This window comes from Choristoneura fumiferana, chromosome 10 (genome assembly GCF_025370935.1).
Source record: "Choristoneura fumiferana chromosome 10, NRCan_CFum_1, whole genome shotgun sequence".
Classification (NCBI taxonomy): Eukaryota; Metazoa; Arthropoda; class Insecta; order Lepidoptera; family Tortricidae; genus Choristoneura; species Choristoneura fumiferana.
In genome coordinates, this window is record NC_133481.1 from 5,123,109 (window position 1) to 5,147,094 (window position 23,986).

Sequence of the window (23,986 nt, forward strand, 5' to 3'; positions counted from 1 at the left end):
GTTGTTGCCGCGCATGAATAGGGCCAAACTTAGAGTAACGCCAGCTTCCTACCGGAAGTACGAGTAGCCTTAGCGGTAGATTACCTTTAAAATTGTTCTGGCGTTTGTTGCGGGGGGGAAGGCCGCGTTGCTCTAAGGGGCTAAAACGTCAAAGTCAATATTTGTTACCAATGAAATGCTTAAAAGGTAGGGGTGTGAGAGTGCGTGGCGAAATGGACTCACGAATGCATTTGACACTTTGACAAACGCAACTCTCAATGAAAACTAACTGCCACACTCAGGAACGTCGGTTCCATTTAAAATACATATAAGTACACCCGTGTCTTTAAATGATTTCGGAATATTCTAGTGATTGGGAAACTTTAACCGAACACACCCGTAAATATTTTTCAGTGTTTTTTAACTGTGAGCGATATTTATATAGTGTGTGAAGTTCCCAATCCGCACTGGGCCTGCGTGGGAACTACGGCCCAAGCCCTCTCATTCTGAGAGGCCTAGGTGCCTACGAGTAGCAGTGGGATGTATATAGGCTGGGATGTTGATTGATATTTCTGTACAGTGATCTGTGTTCAAAAAGTAAATACGTTGTCAAAAGCATGGCTAGGTACGAAAAATGTTTAAAAGAGTATTCGATCAAGCTAACCAATTACTGTTTTTTTTAATAAGTACCTAACTTCAAATCTATTTTTGTAAAATAAAAATAAAATTATTTTGGAATTCTTACAACGAACCTTTTCATTTAATACGTCACGCGACTTGCCAATTCGATTCACAGGTGGAAGACAAGGTTGAAGATCAATTTCTGTTGAAAGATTGTGTGTGGAGTCAAATAAAATGAATCGCGTACCAGTAATCTTTGCTACTTACTAACGTCATAGCATAGTATTCCATACATATGTTAAAGAAATCATGGTATAGTTTATTATGAAAAGATCCCACTCTGGTAGGTAGGTACGCAAGTGGATGCAAGTGGCGAGTTGTCGTTCATTGTGGCGTTCTAAGGGCGCCTTTGTTCAGCAGTGGACGTCTTCTGGCTGATGATGATGAGAACGCAATTCAGTGTCCTAGACTGTAACTTAATCACAAATATTTGTATCAGTTACGTACCTACTTACTGACTCACTTACTTACTGAGTTTTTTTTTATTAATTTCACATGTATCATAGATCCCAAACCAGCCTGTCCTTAAATTCTACAATAAACTGCCATTGAGTTGAAATACAAGTGCAGGACCGAATCCTCTTTCAAATATGTAGAAACGCAACTTTTTAGGGTTCCGTAGTCAACTAGGACCCCTTATAGTTTCGCCTCGTCATGTCTGTCCGTGTGTCTGTCTGTCTGCGGCTAAGCTCAGAGACCGTTAGTACTAGAGTATACATATATTCATGCCAAATTACATGTATCAGTCACGCTGACAAAGTGGTAAAATAAAAATAAACAAAATCCAAATTTCAAATTTTTTTAGGATACCGCTCCCATAGACGTTAAGTGGGGGTGAATTTTTTTCTCGACTAACCCTATTGTGTGGGGTATCGTTGGGTAGGTGTTTTAAAACCATCGGGGGGTTGCCAGGACGATTTTTCGAGTCAGTGATCTGTTTGCGAAATATTCAACTTTAAAGTGCAAATTTTCATATAATACCTAGAAGCTTGGAAGATTCCGTACACAGTACACAATACTCCTTAGAAAAATATTACTTGATTGTTTCGTAATGGCTACGGAACCCTATCTTGGGCGTGTCCGACACGCTCTTGGCCGGTTTTTATATTTTTATATAACGATATGGGCAGGCATGAAAATGATTACATTTAAACTCATCTAATGCTGAGTTTTTGGGTAGTCTTTTATGGACGGCTAATGAAATTTTAGCTCGAGCGGTTGTAACTCCCTTTAATTAACACAGCACCGGTGTCGTATTTTACTACCCAACGCTAAATAGCTTAGCTAAAGCCGCCGCGTAAAGAAATTGTGAGCCAAATAAACCGCCTGCAATATCTTAAAGCATTTTGAAAGTCTGTTGTACTCTTAAACTGTCAATGAAAGAAGCTTGCCCAGATTGCCCGACGTTAGCCCAGTATGTAGAGCGGGTATTACACTGGATGACTCGAGCGAATATCTCACTTACTTAGCGTAAGAATCACTTGATCGAACTTTTCTTGTAACATGTAGAGTTGATAGACGTAGCTATTGTCCAGGTAAATAGACAAATTGTTCTCATAACTTTGTAAATTCGCTTGACTAACATTGGATAGCCCCGCGTATGTGACAAATTTAATCAATTTAAACATTTAACTCCTAATTCGGTGAAATACGAGCGTAGGACCAATACGTACCTACAGTGAAATTGTAAAATCAACTTCCGTCAGCAGTGTTTCTGGTATATGACACTGGATCTTTCAAGAAAACGGATTAAGTATACTTACTTAGAAGGCCGGCAATGGACCAATGACTCTACTTGAGTAGTTGGTATTCATGGGCGGTGGTGATCATTTCCCATCAAATTACCCGCTTAAATAAATAAATGTAAGTACCATTGTATACTACGCCGGCTATCTTTTCGCACAGACTATACGCCTAAAATCTAGGCGTAATAGTCTGTGCCTTCTGTGTCTAGGCCTAGGCCCTAGATGGAGAAACCTTTAGACGGACTAGGGTACTTACGCTAATGGAGAGCACGGGCCCGACTTTGAACATGGAGTAGCGATAGGAGAACTGACTGATGTCCTGCAGCGTCGTTCCACACGGCAGCTTGTGCCCGATCTCCGCCATGATGTGGTACGCGAACTGCTCCATCCGCTTTGGAGTGCCGCCCATGCACACAAACTGGAGAAACAGATCAATATTACCAATAGGATAGGACTGCCGTGGTTCGGCAAGTGCAGCGTAGGACGTCCACCAACGAGATGGACGTACGACCTGGTTAAAGCCGCGGGTTCACAGTGGATGCTGCTGAAGCAACTGACAGAGGGAGGCTTGTGTGGCTGATATGTGATGATGAGTCAACTGACGTCTACTCTTTGTGAGCTGTCAAAACACGGTCACTTATTTCCTAACTCAATTGACTAATTATTTGTTTTTGTTGTGAAGCAACTAAAAATCATAGTTGACAGTTAAGTAATTGAAAATAATCTGCTTTTGGTGGGCTAATAATGTTTTTTTTTAATTGGAGTTTAGCATCGTGGCATTATGGTTTAAAGGCGTCAACAACCGATCCGTTTAAAGTTAACAGAAATCAAAAATAACACTGTGTACAATAGTCACACCCAGTCAAAATCAGATCAAAGTCTTTGCTAGATTTGTCAATTTCAAGATATTCATGAATACATGTACGATATTTGAAGGTCATAAGACCCGCAAGCCCCGTGACTCTCCTTCCTTTTCGAACCTTCTCATCTCGGACTTACCTTGACGTCCCCAAACATCTCCACGAGGTCGTGGGAGCCGCTGCCCAGCGCCAGGTGGTACAGGATGTCCTGATCCATGAGCTCGATGTTTGGGTTGCGCAGCCGCACCGTGCCATCTGGATACCTGGACAACCATTGATTTATTGATTTAAATTATATTTATTTGTCTAAAGAAATTAGAATATTACAGTTAAAAGAATTGCGAAACTGAAGTGGCAGTGGGCGGGGCACATCGCGCGCAGGACTGATGGCCGATGGGGTCAGAAGGTTCTCGAATGGCGTCCGCGGACCGGGAGACGAGCTGCCGGTAGGCCTCCAACAAGATGGAGCAACGACCTAGTTAAGATCGCGGGATCGCGGTGCGGTGGATGCGGAAAGCACAAGACCGGTCTGAGTGGAGAGCCTTGGGGAGGCCAATGTCCAGCAGTAGACGTCTTTCGGCTGACATGATGATGATGATGATGAGTTAAACACTAGTGCGCTGTAAAATTCAAATTAAACACAAAAAGACACAAAAAAGACTAATTAGTGATTTTTGAAAGTCGTCTTCGTCGCTACCCTAAAACGACAGAACACCACACCCTCCGATAAACTGAATGATACAGATTGTTAGATACTCCAACATAATAATTGCAAATTTTATGTGTGTTATATAATTTATATAAAAGAAGCCACTTAGTAGTTTTTGGATGAAAACCAAACTTGAGTCGAGGAAGGGAATACTAAAACTATTCTTCGCGCGAAGTTAAAAACAGATCGTGATGTGTGTGTGTGTGTGTGTGTGTGTGTGTTTAGCTTGCTAAAACGGCTCGACAAATTTGGTTTGTAGATAGATGGAAGTCTGGAACCCGAGATACTCCTGTTAATAAATTTCACACTTTTTGATTCAACCGATGGTTTTTTTTGTTACGTATTTATTTATTATACACCTATACGGGTTTTATTAATTTGCGGAAAAGTAACACCTGATTCAATAGGTACCGAGAAAAATCTGTATTAACATACATTATACGAAGGAATTAACAAATTTATTCTAGACCTAATAACCTATATTTAAAAATATCACCCAGATCGTTACTATTGGGCAGGGTGCCCATAATAAGACTGCGTTTCGACCAGAGAAATGTGTTTTTGATGAACCAATAGAAACGCTTCATTTACCTATCCTCGCACAGCACCGCTCTGGTGGAAACAGCTGAGCGGAGCAAGGTGAGGTAGGGTGAAGTGTCCAACAATGAAACACATAAAATTCTAAATCTCATAAATCTTTTATTTTGATAGATAGAAGTCTGAATTTTTTACAGTACTTAGTTAATTTTATTGGGTTTCGGGTGACATATACAGTATTCTTTAGGAATGTGTAGTACTTAAGTCATCAAAAAAATAAAAAAGTAAAAATGGGAAATGTTCCACTGTGTCCACAGTGGTGTACCTACATAATGAACCATTACATATTTAACAATGAAAAGTAAAAACAAATATAATCTGATTCATAATTTTAAGACGTATTTATGTAAATGCACGAATATAATCGAAACAGTTTTAATTACTTTAACTTTAATCTGCCTCATTAAATGTCCCATGCGTAAATGTTTCATTTTTGACTACCTAAGGTATTTTATATTAACCTCGAATTTTGGCTTGCTAAATTGTGTCACTTTAACACGAAAATCTACGAAATATGTTTAATGTTAGGAAAGTATCAATATTGAATTTCTAACCATAATTTAATTGAATAAAAATATTTACTTTTGTGCCAATAATACTGAAAAAGCTCCGTAGACACGTGTTCCCCCACGTGACGCCGATGCAAACTGGAGTACAGTGGGGGTTTCTCAAGGGTGTCCTTACGCGATATAGTGCACAATCTGGCAACGTGGCCCTTTAGAAATATCGCAATGTTTCACTGTGTACCTAAGTTTCATTGTTGGACACATGACCCTAAATGAAAAGTTCCTATCGGTCCATGAAAAACACATTCGTCGCAACACATCCTCGCACAGCTCTGGTTGAAACAGCCCCTATAAGACTGGCTTCGTTTCCGCGTTGTATTGCAATGCTCATACGTTGTCCCAGGAAAGAGCCAGCTATGGTCACCTGTGGGTCCGACCAGCGTCTTTTTAACCCCCGACGCAAAAAGAGAGGTGTTATAAGTTTGACCGTTATGTGTGTCCGTCTGTGTGTCTGTCTGTCTGTGGCACCGTAGCTCTTAAACGGGTGGATCGATTTGAATGCGGTTTTTTTAATTTGAAATCAGGTTTTCTAGCGATGGTTCTTAGATATGTTTCATCAAAAATCGGTTCAGCCATTTTGAGATATTGAACTTTGAAGTGACAAAGTCGGGGGTTTTCCAACTTTTTGATGGTTAGGTTATTATGGTTCTCTACCTCAGTTGGCAAAAACAGAATCCTCGTAAGATCACTTTCTTGGCTGTCATCCGTCCGTCTTTCTTTTAATACCATTTTTTCAGGAACGCGTGGGATAAAGGTGGAGCATAAAGCTGAAATTAATATCAATTAGGTACTCATGTCTGCTACTCCTTGGAGCAATGAATAAATCAAACATATAAGTAAACGCAATAAAAAGATATAGGTAGTCGATAAAAAAAGATGTGTCCCTACAAATTGCCAGAAAATCAAAACCTATAGAGTATACTTCCAGTTATTCTAGAAACTTAAAATTTGGTACGGTTACTCTTATAGTACAACCAATATGTATATCTTAATTTATTTAAGTCTATCCGCCTGTCCGTAACTGCGTTTATTTATTTTACTTAGGAGAGGGACTCTGCTAACACTGGATATTCATAGAAAACTACAAAGTACATGGAATCCTCGGTGCGCGAATCCGACACGCACTTGGCCGTTTTTTTATTTAAAAATGTTTTAATCTTCAGATCCCCACTACCTATATAACATGTAGGTGGCTGTTCGGCAAATTTGCATATTGCAATGCATGAACAGTATGTAAAATCGTTATGCAAACAAAAAACAAGCTTCCTCCATAAGTACCTACTTCTCAACTGATTACAATTTGCAAAAGCAAAGTTAAAATACGAATAAAGTTTGGGTCCACGTGACATTTTTTAATTTAAATAAAGTTTTTTTTTTTGTAATAAGACGTCATTCAGTCAGATACAGTTGCTAGGAAAGGTTGTTAAGATAAATTACCTCACGTCCTGTCATATGAATAATTACTTGTATAGTCGACTATGAAAGTGCTTTACCAATTTTAATGACAGTGCCTGCTTCAGAAATAAAACAATAAGGCCGATTGTTATATTGACTTGTGAGTTTAAATCCTTCCCTAGGCTTTGACGTTTTAAGCGCTACAAATGACATTAAACCTTAGGGTGGTAAACCAATTTCTTGGTCGACTATACCTAATTTATTTATATCGGGAATCGCGGATGCGGTTCAATCTAATGATTTCAACGAAATTTAATACAATATGGGGGCTTTCTTGGAAAAATCGATATATCTCTGAGAAAACGCGTGTTTTCGAAAAATCATGGTTTTTTTTGTGAAAATTTCAGGCGCTATAAGGGAATTTCGTGTTGAACTGAGTTAGAGTTAGAGGCCTAGAGATCAAAATCTAGATAGCGCGCGACTAAGCGTTTTATTTCCCTATATTTTTATTTAGTTTATACTTTACTTTTAAAACTTATTTAAATACAATCTTCTAAAAAACACGATTAACAAAAAACTCCGACCAAAGCTCTGTCGGTACCTACCTGTACTGTTTATAGTCAAAATACCACGCACAGGACTTATCACGCTAACACACACGAGTAATATTTATGTCGTCGTTGTCGTGGTCTACTCGTGACCACGGCCACTGTAATGTTGCTGAAACGTCGAGGTAAATATTACTCGTGTGTGTTAGCGTGATAAGTCCTCTGCTGTACTGTTTAAATAAAATTACTTAGTATTGTGGTTACATCGCTAGTAAAAACCATTTTAAATAAAATTATTACTTAGTATCATCGTGGTTACGTCACTAGTAGGTACAAACTGTTTTATTCTACCGCATATAAAATTTACGTAGGCTCGCGTAACTACACGATACGTTAACTTGATTAGGAGATTACGGGATTGCATCAGGCCATTAGTGCTGTTTACGATGCCAATCGATAAATCGGTATAACACCTTATTGTGATTTGCTAGCTAGACTACATTTTATATTTACCGTTAACCTTTACGTTAAAGGAAAACATCATGAGGAAACCTGCACACACCTACAAAGAAATTCAATATTAGTGTGAAATTCTCAATTGGCACTAGGCCCATGGGAACCGGCAAACGCGACTCAAGCCCTCTTATTCCGAGGGGAAGCCTGTAGTAGGATGTATGTAGGCCGTAATGATGAGATGATGAACACTTTTGCAAAAATATTTACAAAGGTAGGTACCTAATATAATATATTTAAAATAGTTACTTCACAATTTTATAAACAAAAAATAATCGATTCGATGTTGTTCTTTAGATTTACTGATAAAACAAGTTTTTATACTAGTTTCGGTGAATGTTTGTGAGTTTTTAATAGAAGAATAATTAAAAACAAAAGTATTCAGCCACATGCTTCGTCAAATTAATAAAAAACACAATAACTGAAGTTTATATTGAAAAAAAAAATGGTTCCATTTCATAATCAAGGTCGCTATTATTTTTTTGGCAGACGTGACGGATGTCAAAATGATATGTATGTATGTAAAAACACTTTATTGTACATATAACACAAAAATAATATGTACAAAAAGAAAACAACAAAACAAAAGAGGCGAACTTATCCCTAAAAGGGATCTTTTCAAGCTAACTTAAACTAGTAGCGGAAATGTTATGATATTAGTATAGATTTATTATGATATTAGTAGCGGAAAGATTCTACACTGGTACGTTGTTGTTTCCTCGACTGTACTTACTTAGAATTCTGCGGAACCCAAACTATAATAAAATAAAATTTGATCGCATGACCTTTCGCTTCATTCAAATGAACTCTGTTACGTAACTGGGCTTAAGGGAAATATAACGAATGGAGCAGCTTTATAATATGCCTGCTCTAGTTCTCTAATTTTCCGCCGAAGATATTTTTAACACTAAAAATAATAATAATTAAATGATTCATTTCTTAACTGTTTCAAATGGACTAAGGTTTTTTTTAACTGTCATGTTAATACTGTATAGATTTAGGCGTTACTTTTCGGAGGTCCATGTTAAAATAAATGGAATATCTGTCATGCTCCTCCGCCAGGTAGTGAGTGAGGCCAAGTCGTGCGAAACAGCTACGTTTGAGTTGGAAAAAATGATTTTCATGCAATTTTGTAGTGTACCTCCCATAGACGTAAAGTGGGGGTGTTTTTTTTTTCTCATCCAACCTTGTAGTGTGGGGTATCGTTGGATAGGTCTTTTAAAATCATTAGGGGGTTGCTAAAAGCTATGTAGTGTGCACTCACACACCTCCACTCCATCCCTTTATATATCATGTACTCTTAGGCTTAAGTTCTCATTAATAAACTACTCTTTAACCGAGCTACACGTTTCCTTAACGCCCAACACCACAGCTAGATGAATCTAAAATACACACATAAAACATCTACATAGTATTTTCCCATTCCCATAACCATGAGATAACCCCAGTTGTTAACATTATAAACAAAAATAAAGTACATCAGGATAATCGGTGAGCTAAAAGTTTAAACATAGTTTCGTCTAGCAAATTAAGCAAACATGTTCTAAATTTAGCAGGTACTCGCAAGTGGTCGTTAAACTTAAAAGTGTCCCATCTCGGGGACCTTTTAAGTTTTCCCACATTGACACAGTTTCAAAGCTTCGTTAAAAGCAAAATTTGCGATCTTGTCACAACGCAAACATTATAAAGGACTGCAAACATCGGCCTCTCGAGGGAGAGTGCAAAGTGATGAGTGCCTAGTACTTGGCACTCCGTATAACGTCACTTGTGTTTAGCTCTGACAGGTTATAATTATATGTATATAACACGTTGCTTACAAACACACGGCTTGAAACGAAGCGATCGAAAGTAGATAGAAGCGTTTTTTAAGGGGCTGTTTCACCATCCATTTATAAGCGTTAACCGACGGTTAAATGTGCCGTCTCCGTCTATTTGAACAAAACAAATAGAGACGGCATCACACCTAACCACCAGTTAACACTAATCAATGGATGGTGTAACAGCCCCTAAATATTGTTTACTAAAATAGCAAACGCGAAACCAGCCGAAGTTACTTTACCAAATGATAGGTATATTTTATTGTCTTCTTCCAAAAACTTTAAGGGACCTAACAACAGCGAAACACGAAGCTAACAAATTTTATAAAAGGCTTAAGTTCGGTCGTGCGCTAGTCCGTTTATATAAAGTTTGAAAACTTTGAAATAAAATAAATAGCTCCTTAAATAAAAAAGTGGTAGGCTGGTGATAGGCACACATTATGCTCCTCATAAGAAAAACGCATATAACGCTTTTGTACAATGAACGTCTTCCCGTGAGGAAACATTTGTAATCTGTATTTAAAAACCTTGATATTTGAAGGAGTGCATATATATTCACCGTTTCGCTATTTAATCAACAGAAAATAATGAGCTTTTTTGTGCGCGAATTTTCCCGGAATATTTGTGTAGAGCTGAACCGTAAAACATAAAAGTCCTTCGAGGGAGGACTGGCCGGACATTAAGGACGCAGAACGACGTCGAAGGCTGACAACATTAAATAAATAAAGCTTAATAAAATTGGAAAACGACAACCATAACAGATAGATAGATGAAGGAAGTATCGATCGGCCGTCTGGCAACCATGCGCGCCATTTTCCACAAAAAAATCGCTCTGGAACCTCTACGTCTATTGTTACTTTTTTTTCGGTGTTTAAATTACTAAGTATACCTATTTTTCGTATTTACGCAGCCATTCGTTCGTCCACCATTGCCTCCTAAGACGCATTTTGTTTTCCAGAATATTTTACTGTACAAAGGCAAAAAAACCCACTAGAGGCTGGCAAAAATTGTCTGCGATGGACAGTCATATTTTTTTATAAAACTTCACTACTTATTTTTCGCATTTACATAATGACAGGTATAAGAAGAAATCGACTAAGCTCGAAATTACACTTGCTTTACGTACCTATTATGTCTGTTTAATAAAATAAAACACCTCGTTGGTCAGCAATGGTTTTTCCGAACCGGTGGTACTTTATTTGCACATTTATAAATGCTTAAGTGCTTTTTATACCGTAAATATAACAAATTTTGACTATTGACTATATATGTATAGTTACTTAATTGTAGGTACGCTGTAAATAATCACAACCTTATGCTGTTCGTGTCTTCCGGTTCGTCGTCGGAAGGTAGGTCTTCGTCATACACCTTCCTGTGCGGGCGATGGCCGTTGCTCCCGTTCTGCGGCTGCACTCTCATGCGGCAGCCGTTGTGGTGCTCCGAGCACAGGACATCCACCTTGCAGTTACACGGCATGGCGGTATCAAACACCGAATATACTGGCCGGAATAAAGAAAAAAATAATAAAAAAATGCGGTAGCTCTGGCTATAGAAATAAAAATTCCTTGAAAATTTTAACTTGCTGTAAACTACTTAAAAAGTACATGATTTTGCAAAATTATATTGTTACGAGTACTAAAAGAGTGTTAAAAGACCTATCCAACGATACCCCACACTATGAGTTAAGATGAGAAAAAAAAACATCCCACTTTGGTGTATGGTACACCCTAAATATTTTTTTACATAATATTGTTTTGCACTTTGTCGGCGTTCATGCAAAGTCCGCGGACGGACGGATATGGCAAAACTAGGTTCCTTATAGGACTATCGAACTCTAATGTACGACTAGCCTATTTCCTAGGAAGTTTCCTTGAAAAGAAATTTTGCACTTCCTCGACACGAAAAATATTTATTGATAGTTACACAGAGCAAAATGTGTAGGTTAGGTACAGTCAAGGTCATAAATGTAATGTACGTCAATACCTCGAAGATACACCCTTTATGTCGAACCATGAGGACGATAGGGAACGTGTCAAAATAAATAAAGTTTAAAAATAATAGTGTACGAAATACTACTGGTACACTGGTTGTAATTTAATATAAGTAACATAACTTTCGTTGCAATTTTTATTATCTAGGGTGTAAGATCTATAATAAACTTCCATCAGAATTGGAACTGTTGCCTATGCCACGTTTTAAACAAAAATGGCTGACATTCCTTGTTAATAATTGTTCTTATTTTGACGACCGGATAACCAAGTGGTTAGAAAACCTGACTAAGCAGGTGGTAGTAGCAGGTGGCAGGTGGTGGTGGTGGTAGGACCTTGTGCAAGGTCCGCCCGGATTGCTACCACCATCTTGCTCGCTAATCCTGCCGTGAAGCAGCAGTGCTTGCACTGTTGTGTTTCGGCGTGGAGAGTAAGACAGCCGGTGAAATTACTGGCACGTGAGGTATCCCATCTTAGACCTCTAGGTTGGCAACGCATATGCAATACCCCTGGGGTTGCAGCTGTTTATGGGCGGTGGTGATCTCTTACCATCAGGAGGCCCACTTGCTCTTTTGCCATCCAGTCGAATAAAAATAAAAAAACCGTTGCCTAGTATTCATAGTACAAGCTTTGCTTAGTTTGGGACTAGGTCAATTGATGTGAAGTGGCCCATGATATTTATTCGGTTTCTGATTAGGTACTTAAATGACAATTTCGTATATTTTTTACCAAAATTACTACAATAAATGTGTAATAATAATTTAATAATTTATAACTAGCTGAATTTTAATTTCAATTTGTAAATAATAAGTAATTACAATTTTTAACTTGATTACAATTTTTTATTTTATCTTTATTTCTAATTTAATTACAATTTTTAACTTGATTACAATTTTTTATTTTATCTTTATTTCTAATTTAATTACAATTTTTAATTTAATTACAATTGATTATATTTTTGAAGTGTATTTGACATCTGTAGTGTTTTATTTTTGATTATGTGTGTGTAATTTTGTATCTCTACCTGTTTTGTACGCCCATTGGCAAGACATAGAAGATCAATGTTTTTAACAACTCTGTATCTCACAGCCTACCTATGTTCTAAAGTAAACATTTTTTTCTGATACTGATTCTACTATTCATTAGACGAATTTGAATGATCCTGTAATCAGTAATCTATAGATTGATTTATGTTAGATTAGGTTTATTTTCTATCAATCCTGTAAAATTGTCAATTACTGGGAAAATTGCAATATAATTATCAAATAGCCGTTATGTATTGCGTCTATTATTTTCAATCTTTATGTAATCTGATACATACCCGTATAGATATTTATGCTCTCGACTGTACCTACTTAAACCAGTCGAGACGAAAGGAGCGCTACATCAATGCTGATGTGTGGTCCTTGTCTTGTAAGCCGATAGGTGGGTTTCTTTCTACAAGGACGTGCAAATGTCAATGAAAGATTGATTTTGCATCATGTTGTTCTACTGCGACAGTACTAAAGGGTCGTGGGTTATCATTGTTATTTGCAAGTAATTCAACAGAGTGGACCGAAAGAGTTTTGATTCATAACACTGATAAGCGTCCAGCTGTGTTGGCAAACATTACCTCAAGGTCCTCTCGAAAACTGGTTGGCTACAAAGCCACTTTAACCGGTTGGGAATGATAATGAAAAATAAAAATGAAAGGCTAAACAGGAAATGGAATAGGCTATGGAACAAAAACTACAAAAAGTTCTATAAAACGAGATTGCAATTTGCAAAAATAATAATAATAAATTATTCATCAACTGAATCCGTGTTTGTGAAGTTAACTTTAGAATCTAATTTATTTAAAATGTACATGTTACGGAATTACTAAATATTGAAGAAAAAAAAACTTACCCAATAGAACACAGAACACAGCGGCAAAATCTAACACAAAATAATAAATAACAAATAAAATGAATCAAACTTAGTTTACGATCGCACGAACGCTACGTAGAGTAACAAATGGTACGTTAAGCTCACTCAAGCCGCCACAGGCGAATAGCGATACATTCCGAGCAGTTGCCGCAAGAAGAATCAACCAGGCATACAATCAACGCGACACCCTATTACATAGCTCGTGTTGCATACCCTATTATTACCGCAAAAGGACTATCATAAAGTATAGGAATGAGAGTCGATGTGATACGACGTTGATTTTATACACAACACAACTAGTACAGTGATGGCAAATTATGTATTTAACAAATGAACGAACTTAATGTGGCTTTAGTGTGTTAAATAAGTTGAACTTATGTCGTTTAAATAACGTTTGTTATACCAGGGATCAGATAAATAATAAATATGCACCACTGTTCGCTTCGCAGTAATATGGACATTATCAGTCAATTAGTTACTGTCTTAACTTAGACTTAAATTTGATTCCTAGTAAATAAATAACACAAATATTTCTTATAACGAATATTTATTAAAGCAAATAAACAATATTTTTCCAAACTTTTTTATGGTCAATCTATTCCTGTTTCAACGACAAGAACTGCTACTTTTTCTAACATTTTTTACTGAGGTAATTGTTTTTGAAGTATCTGTCCAAGATTTTATGTCTAACTTCAAGAAATTAATTATTTAATTAGGTAACATCATCCCAGCCTATATACGTCCCACTGCTGGGCACAGACCTCCTCTCAGAACAAGAGGGCTTGGGCCATAGTTCCCACGTGGGCCCAGTGCGGATTCGGAACTTCGCACGAACCATTGAATCGCTTCGCAGGTTTGTGCAGGTTTCCTCACGATGTTTTCCTTCACCGCAAAGCTCGTGGTAAATTTCAAATGTAATTCCGCACATGAATTTCGAAAAACTCAAGAGGTGCGAGCCGGGGTTCGAACCCACGACCCTCTGCTTGAGAGGCGATAGGTCAAACCACTAGGCCACCACGGCTTCAACTTAGGTAACATATAAATTAATTTTGTACTCGTGTCCACAATATTGCGAACAATGACGCTAAGCCGTCCGATCTCTGGTTATAACCGTAACAACTGGTATGACTGTAACATAACAAACTATACGGAATCCAGATTTTAGGCAAAATCACTCGTGTTCTTGAATCCGCCCTTAGGCTTGGCTGTGTTCGAAATATTGTTTCTAAATATATACAAAACCTTGTGGTAAAAGTGATAAAAAGTCGGATAATCTTTGTTGTTGGATCATTGGATCCAAATCATAATTTTGTAATCAATACTTTCTATTAAGAAAGTAGGTATTGATGTAGTTACAAAATTATGATTTTTTCCACACAAGATGTCGTGACGTTTTCCTGACGTCAAGAAATAATGGACGTTTTATGTAGTTTATGTTTTATGATCTCGTCCTTGGGGATTAATTTCTTGACAAAACTGATTTCTTGTCAATTTCATGACGGGACAACTGTTTGAGAAATAATCTTATATTAGTTCAACTTTTGACCCCGAAATCGTGGAAAGTACCTACTAACATTATTCATCATCATCATCATCATCATCATCCCAGCCTATATAAGTCCCACTGCTGGGCACAGGCCTCCTAAGAGGGCTTGGGCTATAGTTCCCACGCGGGCCCAGTGCGGATTGGGAACTTCACACGCACCATTGAATTGCTTCGCTGGTTTGTGCAGGTTTCCTCACGATGTTTTCCTTCACCGCAAAGCTCGTGGTAAATTTCAAATGTAATTCCGCACATGAATTTGGAAAAACTCAGAGGTGCGAGCCGGGGTTTGAACCCACGACCCTTTGTTTGAGAGGCGATAGGTCAAACCACTAGGCCACCACGGCTTTTTTTACATTATTCATTTATTGTAAAATAAACAATCATACATAGACAAAGTTACAAATATCCTACATGTGTATTTACTATAGGTACAGCAGTATTTTTCCCCGGGGGGTCGCAGTCGCATCGTTATTGTGAATGATTATTCAATGTTTATATTATTAAAGTAAGATTAATAATTGCAAGTGGAAGTAAGCAGGGGGTCGCCAAATATTTTTCAGACCCAAGGGAGTCGCGTTCTGAAAAAGTTTTGAAAACACTGCTATACCTACAGAATACACCCTACGTATACTTTCCAATACGAATATAAAACAAACTCGAGAAATGTAACATAACTACCGCAATTTTCATATATTAGTTACTTATTACACTAACAAAAATGTTTAATTACAACCTAACTAAATTATTTCTTACCTAAGAACTTGTATACACAATTACTTATTTCGTGCCTTTTAAAATTCTGTTAAATGATATGAATGTTATCACGAAATCCATTTCAGAAACTAATTTATTTAAAATTAACATGCATATCAGTGCACATCGCATTCATTATTATTGCGTCTTATTTAAAAACAGTTAAGATTTAAGTAAATTTTGAGACACATCGTAGCGAATGCGTTAGCATGTCTAGCTCTAGTGGTATATTCTGTGTTGTCTGAATCAATTAGTATAAAAAAATCCTCTTAATTCCTTATCCCGTGAAAATATCCAAAAAAATCTCTCTCTCTGTCTCTCAAGTAGGTAACTATATAACAACTTGCATTTAAAATTTGAAGATTTGCTTTTTTCTAATTTTTACTAACTTGTAATTTATCATTGTTTGGTAGGTATCTAATATAATAAATTATTAAATTAATATTTTATTATATTCGTCTACCCACTTCTATGACATTCAAAGAATATAACTGTCAGATTTCAAATTTTGCTCCATAATATAGTTTTAGCTGGGTTATGATTTCGTATTTATTTCCTCAGTTTTTTTTTTTTTTTAACTTTTATACTTCATCTTTTATTCTTTTATACTTCCATCTTGGTACGTGATTCAGTTTCCTTGACTGTACAGTACATAACATAACAGATGCCAAACCAGACAAAATAACGATCGAAACGATAGAAAGTGAAAAGTGATACAACATCTTTTATTTGACATTGTATCACTTTACACAAAAGATAGAAGTTTGAATGTGGTAAATTGCGAAATGTATCGCTTTTCACAGGAAGCATGGCCTTTATTGCTCGATAAAGTTTACATACACAATAGACAGTAATTATATGCTTTATAACTAAGAATAACTGTGTCACTGTAATGTAACCCAATGTTTTGGTCTAAAGTTACGGGAAACCCCTGAACATGAAACAAAGTAGGTACAGTTGTGGAAACTGAATCACGTACCAGGGTGGAACCTTTTCGTAACCAATTTTGTTATAAATTCTTTGGCAAATGTATGGGATGTTAACATGACATGACTAGCACAAAGGTTCCACCCTAATACGTGACTCTTTTTCCTCGACGTAGGTAGTAAGTAAATGTTTCCAGACACAAAAGAATTAGGAGTGCGTCGGAAAACCGCGACTGGGAATCCTAAGTACTACGAAACATTCATTAAAAACCGGCCAAGAGCGTGTCGGACACGCCAAAAATAGGGTTCCGTAGTCATTAGGAAAAAAATAAGTAATATTTTTCTAAGGATTTCGTATTTTATACAGATTCTTCCAAGTTTAGGTATATTTTATACCTTAGGCTGCTATTTACTCTTAAGCTACTAATAATTCTCAAGCAAACTTAACCGTTACAGTTTTCCTTGAAAGTTTGATATACTTACTACCATTCTGAATTATTTGAATTTTTTCCACTTATTGAGATTAACGATACTGATACTTATTGAATCACGTTTATGAAAACTTTGATCAAAAGATTGTCATGTATCATTTGTCACAACATAATCGTAATTGAGACTAAAATTTCTGAAGTTTGGTACTTTGGCGGTTCTGAGGTTTGGTAGGTACTTTTTATGACATAAAGTAAACATATTAAACATATTAAATGATATTGTAACGGATAACTCACGTCTTAAATCGAGTTCAGCTCGACATATTTAGGGCTAATTCGTAGGCCATCATCCAGGGTGCGCGAGTTGCGGCAGCCGCCAAGCCGCGCTGCTCCGAGGATGAAAGGCTACGAATTAGCGCGAAAGGTGTTGAGCTAAACTCGATTTAAGACTTGATTTATCCGGTACAATATCATTTAATACGAGTGAGTCTCACGGTAGTTTCATGTTCAAAATATAACGAAAACGAAATAACTTAATTTAAAGCACGTGTGTCACAAAGAAGTGTAGGTAGAACAAGGGTTTTGATTTGTTTTCTGTTAAAAGAATTGAATTGATGATGAAAGAAGAGAATTGATCAGCAAGTATATGACAACGTCTGGGAATAGCCCTGTCGCCACAGAATATTATAATAGTACAAGGTCGCTTAATAAGCGCAAACTGCATGACGGGCGTCGCTTGTCACCACGCAAACTGAGTTTCGTGGTAGGCATTCAGTTCTTGTCAATTATATACGCTCCCGGGCGAGCGAGCGGCGCAGCCGCTATATTGCCATTTCGTTATGAAATGGGCTTCGAGGTGTTCGCATGCTATTTTCTCTTTTAAACAATTGATATTGTTTAAAATTATTGTTTTTATCGGTAAAAGTAATTAGCGGGATGCATTGTAAAGGGTTATAAAAGAATATTTTTTTATCAATTGTCGGTAAACAAACTTTAACCTTAACCACACACAACATTCTGTAAGATGACATTTAAAATAAACCTTTACATGTCTATTATCGACGATGACTGTGAGAAATCTGACTATCTAAGTACTGTGAGAAATTCCGACCCTGCAAAAGGAACCACAGAACAAGACTACCGCTCTCAAGCATTCGATATCTGACGGTGATTAAGCACAGTGTAGTGTATGACTAATTATTTCGGGATACTTCCACACCGTAGAAGATATAAACAGAAAACTGGCATCAATCACTTGCGCGTATTGTGCCGAAGCCTCAATTGATCAAATCTATTCTTTGCTCTATCAAACCAATCGCCATTATCATCACCGTGATAAATGGCGTCACGGTCACTACCTGACCCTTTACATTATATTTACAACTGACGAAACATTATCGACTGACTTTTTTCCACTTCGGTGACATTTCAAATTTAAATGCTTTGAATTTGAGCGTATATAAAGGGAGATCCAAGGTTTTTATCAATAATAAAAGGCCTTTCTTTTAAATTATATAAGACGCTTTGATTTACTACCTGTTGCACACGTGTCCGCTTGCGGAGAATTATCTTATCGCTATCTTGTCTTGAGGTATGCAATTGTCCAGGATAAAAAGTATATTTCAAGTCAATCCAGGTTATTTATAAATTATCTGCACCTATGCCAAATTTTATCAAAATCCGTTGAGCCCGTGATGGAACCAAACATGCATACTTTCTTGTTTATAATATAAGTACCCATGAAGTAGGATTATAGTGAATAAAATATGTAGGTAAGTAAGATATTTTTATGTGAGATGAGGACCGAAAACAGTATTTTAAGCTTGTTTCCAGAAAAAAAAGATAGTTAAGAAGAGTAGGTAAATAAGGTTTGTTAACAATTTTATTTTTAATACTTAAGCCTTTTTGTTGACTGGCTTGTATCTTCATCCAACCAAGTCAATCCGATCACTCGATGTGAAGCAAACAAATATACAAGGTAAATAGTTTATTGAATCAGGCGTTACTTTGCGGAGGTCCATATCATCTGGTAGCATGGTGTACTGTTGTGTTGCTCTAAAGATGAGCTCTGGTTGAGTTCGAAACGCGTCAGTTTAGTGTGGTGGTGGTGATAGATGGGTTTGTGTGTTCTTACAGTGTGGAGGTGGAGGAACTGCATGAACACGCATATTTTGCATAAACTTAGCTATCATAAGGGTGAGCAAAGCGATACGAGTAAAGTTAAATCAAAGCAAAGAATTTTTTTTTAGTTCACTGATACGAAGTAAAGTTAAATCAAAGCTGTATGTTTGTGTTTGTAATGTTTGTCCGTCTTTCACGTCGAAACGGAGCGACGGATCGATATGATTTTTGGCATGGGCCAGAGAGTGACATAGGCTACTTTAAACCCGGAAAAATGCAGTTCCCGAGGGAACAGCGCGTGATAACCGAATCCCACGCGGCCCGCGGGCAAAAGCTAGTATTTACTATAAAATGTCGAATCAACTAACAACATCGCATAAAGTAATATGTAGAGTAGAGTAATATCAAGTAATATGTAGTATGTAGACTAAGTTGTAATTAAATCTAGACAGCTTTTAGTAAGTATCCTATTCATTAACACGAATTTTCCTAAGATAATACAGCCAAGCAGATAGTAACACGACTGATGTCTTTATCACGAGGTTCCTACACAGAAGAATGAGCTCTATCATAAACACCTTCCAAAACCTAGGCATTGGTTTCTTTTAGGAAAACACCATGTTCACCCAATAGTCCTAATTTCCCATTTATGTAACTGAAATGTTAATAAACCCATTAACGCATAATTGGACACAGTTCTACGCACCCAGCATTTCTACATCAGCGCACAGGATGTTTCAAATCGTGTTTATGTCACATTCCTGAAAACTTGGTGAAACAAGAACTTTCCCTTCGTTGAAAATAGGTCATGTCACATAGTTGTTTACCGAAGCAACAATGTCGTAGAGAGGACGCTCCTCTTTCGCGCTAATTACCCGCTGCTAACTGGGACAACTTCAATTAAACTTCACTTCCGACTTGGTGAAACCATTTGAGTAAGCACTCTGGGAAGAAATTAGAAGAGCCAATCAGTCGCCAAATGCCCTGAATCTAAATCTACTTGCTGAAGCACACAGCACATTAAGTGACGTTTCCTTACTTAGTTACCATTAAGTACTTAGTTATTAATTCAATGTACTTACTCATCCCGCAGCTCATCGTGGTCGAAAGACATCGCGGCTGTGTCGGTGACGGACACTACACTAAACACTGTGCTGAGTTTAATTGAACGGTATTTGTGTAATTCAGCATGGATCGATGTCGGGTGGCGCGGGTACCGGCACTGTGCCCACTGTGGCTGGCTGCGGCGGAGTGAGGGTTCCGCCCAGGCGGGGAGGCTGCGCGGAGGTGCGCGCCCGACCGATACAATACGGTTTGCGCTTACAAAACTTCAGCGCCCTGTAGGCGCAGGGCTGCAAAGCTTTAGGCTAAACGCATTCGCTGTATGAACGCATACACATATCGTGACCGTCGTATCGTGACTTTTGCCAGCACGCTGGTATTATTTACTAGGCATTTGAAACCACATTTACGTTTACATCACTTGACAGTCTGGAAGCCGGCAGTGAATGGGTTAACGCTTGTCAGTTTATATCAGTCTTTTATAGTACATTGTGTCTTAAGGGCGGTAAATAAGGAATTACGAACGAGGTCTATTAGAAGCCCGAAGTCAAAGACTGAGGGCTTTAATGAGTCGATGTTCGTAATTCTAGTACCGCCCGTGTGACATACAATATTTTTCATCACATTTGCGAGTAAAATTTTATATTTCTAAAGAAAAAATATAATTGTTCCAAATATTGGCGATACCTTAGGCTGCGCTCTTGGCAGCGCCGCCCTCCCCCTCCCCCTCCCGCGGCATGCGCCGCAACGTGCGTGTGCGTGTGGTCCTGCAGCAGGAGCGCGCGCATGCCGCAGCACCATCAGTACGGGCGATGACTCATTTACCGACCTTGGGCTTCATGACGAGAAAATTAGTACGGGCAATGACTCATTTAGGGTTTTATTTGGGGGGTTGCAACCAAGGGAGCCTGCATGTTACGACACTGTTTACGCGCAAGTGTGATGAAAAAATAATAACATTTTTGATAGATAGTAAGTGTGTGATATGATATAAGTGTGGATATTACCACTTTTTCTAGCCAATTAAATAAAATACGACTTTAATCATAGTTTAACACAGTTTATGTACCTACATAAAAAGTCATTGCATATTAAAGCAAATCATATTTTTAACGAATTTACTTTGTAATGTAGTAAAGAGAAAAGTCATAATAATATCCGTGTGTAGACTCATGTGGTTAATACGAAATAGGTACGCACTTTATGTAGACGATACTATGGCCGAAAATGGATTCATACGAAATGTGTAAATACGCGTTGAGGGCAATAAATGCGTCGATTCGTTGATCAAACAACGTTTTACCCGCTTATTTTGCGATACAGATATCTCTGAGAGAGCAGTCAGTTGAGAATATGTGGCGAACATACCTACTATGAACAGGTGTGTATGTCAGTTAATATTATAATCTTAACCCTAAACGCTTATGTAAATATTTGTATTTGCGTTTAAATATTATTATTGCACCTACAAATTTCTGCCGATACTATTATTATCATTTTGAATTCGAAAATTCTGCATTTAAAAAAAAAGGTAAAACATGAAAGTCATTAAGTAATGCTCAACACACTTTATTTCGAGAAGATACATAGAGTTGGAAGGATACAACTCGTACACACATGCACACTGGAACCAAGTTGCGATAGCACGCTTAGCATCGCATTCTACGCAATTAGGGGAAAAAATACAAGTCCTAGGACTGTACAGTCAAAGAAATACTATTTGGATCATTACATTAAAGGAAGGAAGGAATTGCAAATTGGACATTTTAGAAAGTGGTGGACTATAGAGGTACCAACGCATACAATTTCTCTCAGTTCTGTTAGTATGTCTTTGACTAGAAGACCCGATCAATACATCTAAAAAATAGGGTTCACGTACCTATTATTTATCAGTAGGTACTAAGTATTTCGATAAGCAGTGAATCATAAAACAAAGGCGCCCCTAAAAAATTTACTATGCACTTTTAATATTTTATCAAAAAATCAGCTTCTGGAACACGGGGAATGGGTTTACTTAACGGGTGACACTCTTTCCCGGCCCGGATAACACCGACATGGAAATACCGGCCCTGTTTTTGTGTACACGTCCATAGAAACTGACAGGAGCTTCTATGGGCGTGTACACGAAAAACAGGGTCGGTATTTCCATCCCGGTATTATCCGGGCCGGGAAAGAGTGTCACCCTACTTAACTACAGTAATCTATTAGTGTAGGTATGTAAGACTTCAGAGACTTTTCAGTATCATAAGGTACAGTAAATAATAGACTAATTGCCAACGGTATACCTACAGGCGCAGTGACCACTAGAGTGCTTCGGAATACGAAGTATGGCGAAGTTTATATCCACACCACATGTCATGTTGGAGCCAACGTTGGCCAATAATGAGCACAGGTGCTTACTCTAACTTATAACGGCTCTCAAGTTGGCCGACGTTGGCCCAACAAGAACTGGCATTATATGCATTATTTGTAGCAGCAACGTAGCAATCATCGAGTTATATCGCGGGCGATAGCGCAAATCCCCATAGCATATGGATAATTCCGCGTATCTGACAAATTTAACCAATTTCTAATTTTTACTCCAAATTCGTTAGAATAAAACACATATGAAGTAAAAACCACCTTATGGAAAAGTACACGTCGTGCAGAATCTGCACGAAATAACGCGCATCAGCAGCAGATACGCGGTATTTACGTGTGGTAGATAAGTGGATTTGCACTATCTCTGACTACATATAGGTATCACTACATATGTACCTATTATGTAAGCTTACAGGCTGAAACTAGTGCAAGTACTAGACCTTACATTCATTTAAGGCGTGGAGTTTATAAATAGAACTGTTAGTTATACTTCAAAATAGTATAAAGTAAATACGGCTAAATATCCAATAAAATTCACATACTTACTGGTACCTAGTTACAATGATCTAGAATCTAGATCTTTACAGACTTATCTGGCTAGAAGTAAGTTAAATATCAAGACACTTAATATTTGCGCAACAAGTCATAGTTTAAAATAATAATTTTAATATACAAAAGAATCCTTCAGAAAATAATAATAGCGCGTTACATTGGTCACAGATATATATAGTTTTATAATTACAATGTCATTCCTGTGTCCATTCATTCATTCATTACAAATAGAAATATTCCCTACAGCAAGTGGCGTAGGTATATCCCGGGTTTAAACGAAAAGTAATATATTTAAGATTTTCATAAGAAATTTTCTACGAATGTTGATGGGACATTATTATGACAATATTATATCAGTCATAGGCTAAACAAACCATGATTACATGTTAATATTAAATACAAAACTCATACCCAGGCTAAGGCAATCAAAATTAACTAGTAAAAAAAAGTTCTGTATAAAAAACATTAATTAATTAAAGCTCGTACACGGAACTAATAATAAAATAGTATTTGCGTATAAATCTAATTGAACACGACTAAAACTAGCATTTGTTGTAATTAAATGATTAACTTTATCATAAATTCATAATTATTATACTCATAGACATATGTGTGAGTTAAGTTTGACATAATATAAAAACGCTGGAAGCAAAAGGATACACAATATATGTTAAATAATAACTAGGCTACTGACTAGTACACAAATGTACAACTTACATTTCTTATTAGCTAGGAATCAACCATCGTATCTCTAAAATACATTCACACGGGAAACTAGAGATCGTATGGCATAATAAATTACGCTTGTTGATCATGTGAGCCTAGCACACTGGGTTCTATCCAATCAGCAAGTGCGAAGGGGATGAATATATTAGGCCGCCGCGACCCGCTGTGTGTAGCGCGACGAAATTCGTCGCGAAATTGTACT

The 23,986-nt window shown here is 37.4% G+C and overlaps 1 protein-coding gene across 3 annotated transcripts in view; it reads right to left on the reverse strand.

Annotated features, from left to right (window-relative positions):
* Positions 1–20,347, reverse strand: part of LOC141431887 (uridine phosphorylase 1) — a 33,825-nt gene extending 13,478 nt beyond the window's left edge. Inside the window, exons 1-4 of one of the 3 annotated variants that reach the window (XM_074093171.1) lie at positions 13,286–13,462; positions 10,723–10,909; positions 3,405–3,528; positions 2,662–2,823 (exon numbers count right to left, since the gene is read on the reverse strand). In XM_074093171.1, coding sequence (XP_073949272.1) covers positions 2,662–2,823; positions 3,405–3,528; positions 10,723–10,886 — 450 coding nt within the window. In that variant the 5' untranslated portion in view covers positions 10,887–10,909; positions 13,286–13,462. Of the gene's footprint in view, positions 1–2,661; positions 2,824–3,404; positions 3,529–10,722; positions 10,910–13,285; positions 13,463–20,165 lie in introns of those variants that run through there. The other 2 variants (XM_074093172.1, XM_074093173.1) reach the window with 2 other exon arrangements.
* Between the last annotated feature and the right edge of the window lie 3,639 nt (positions 20,348–23,986).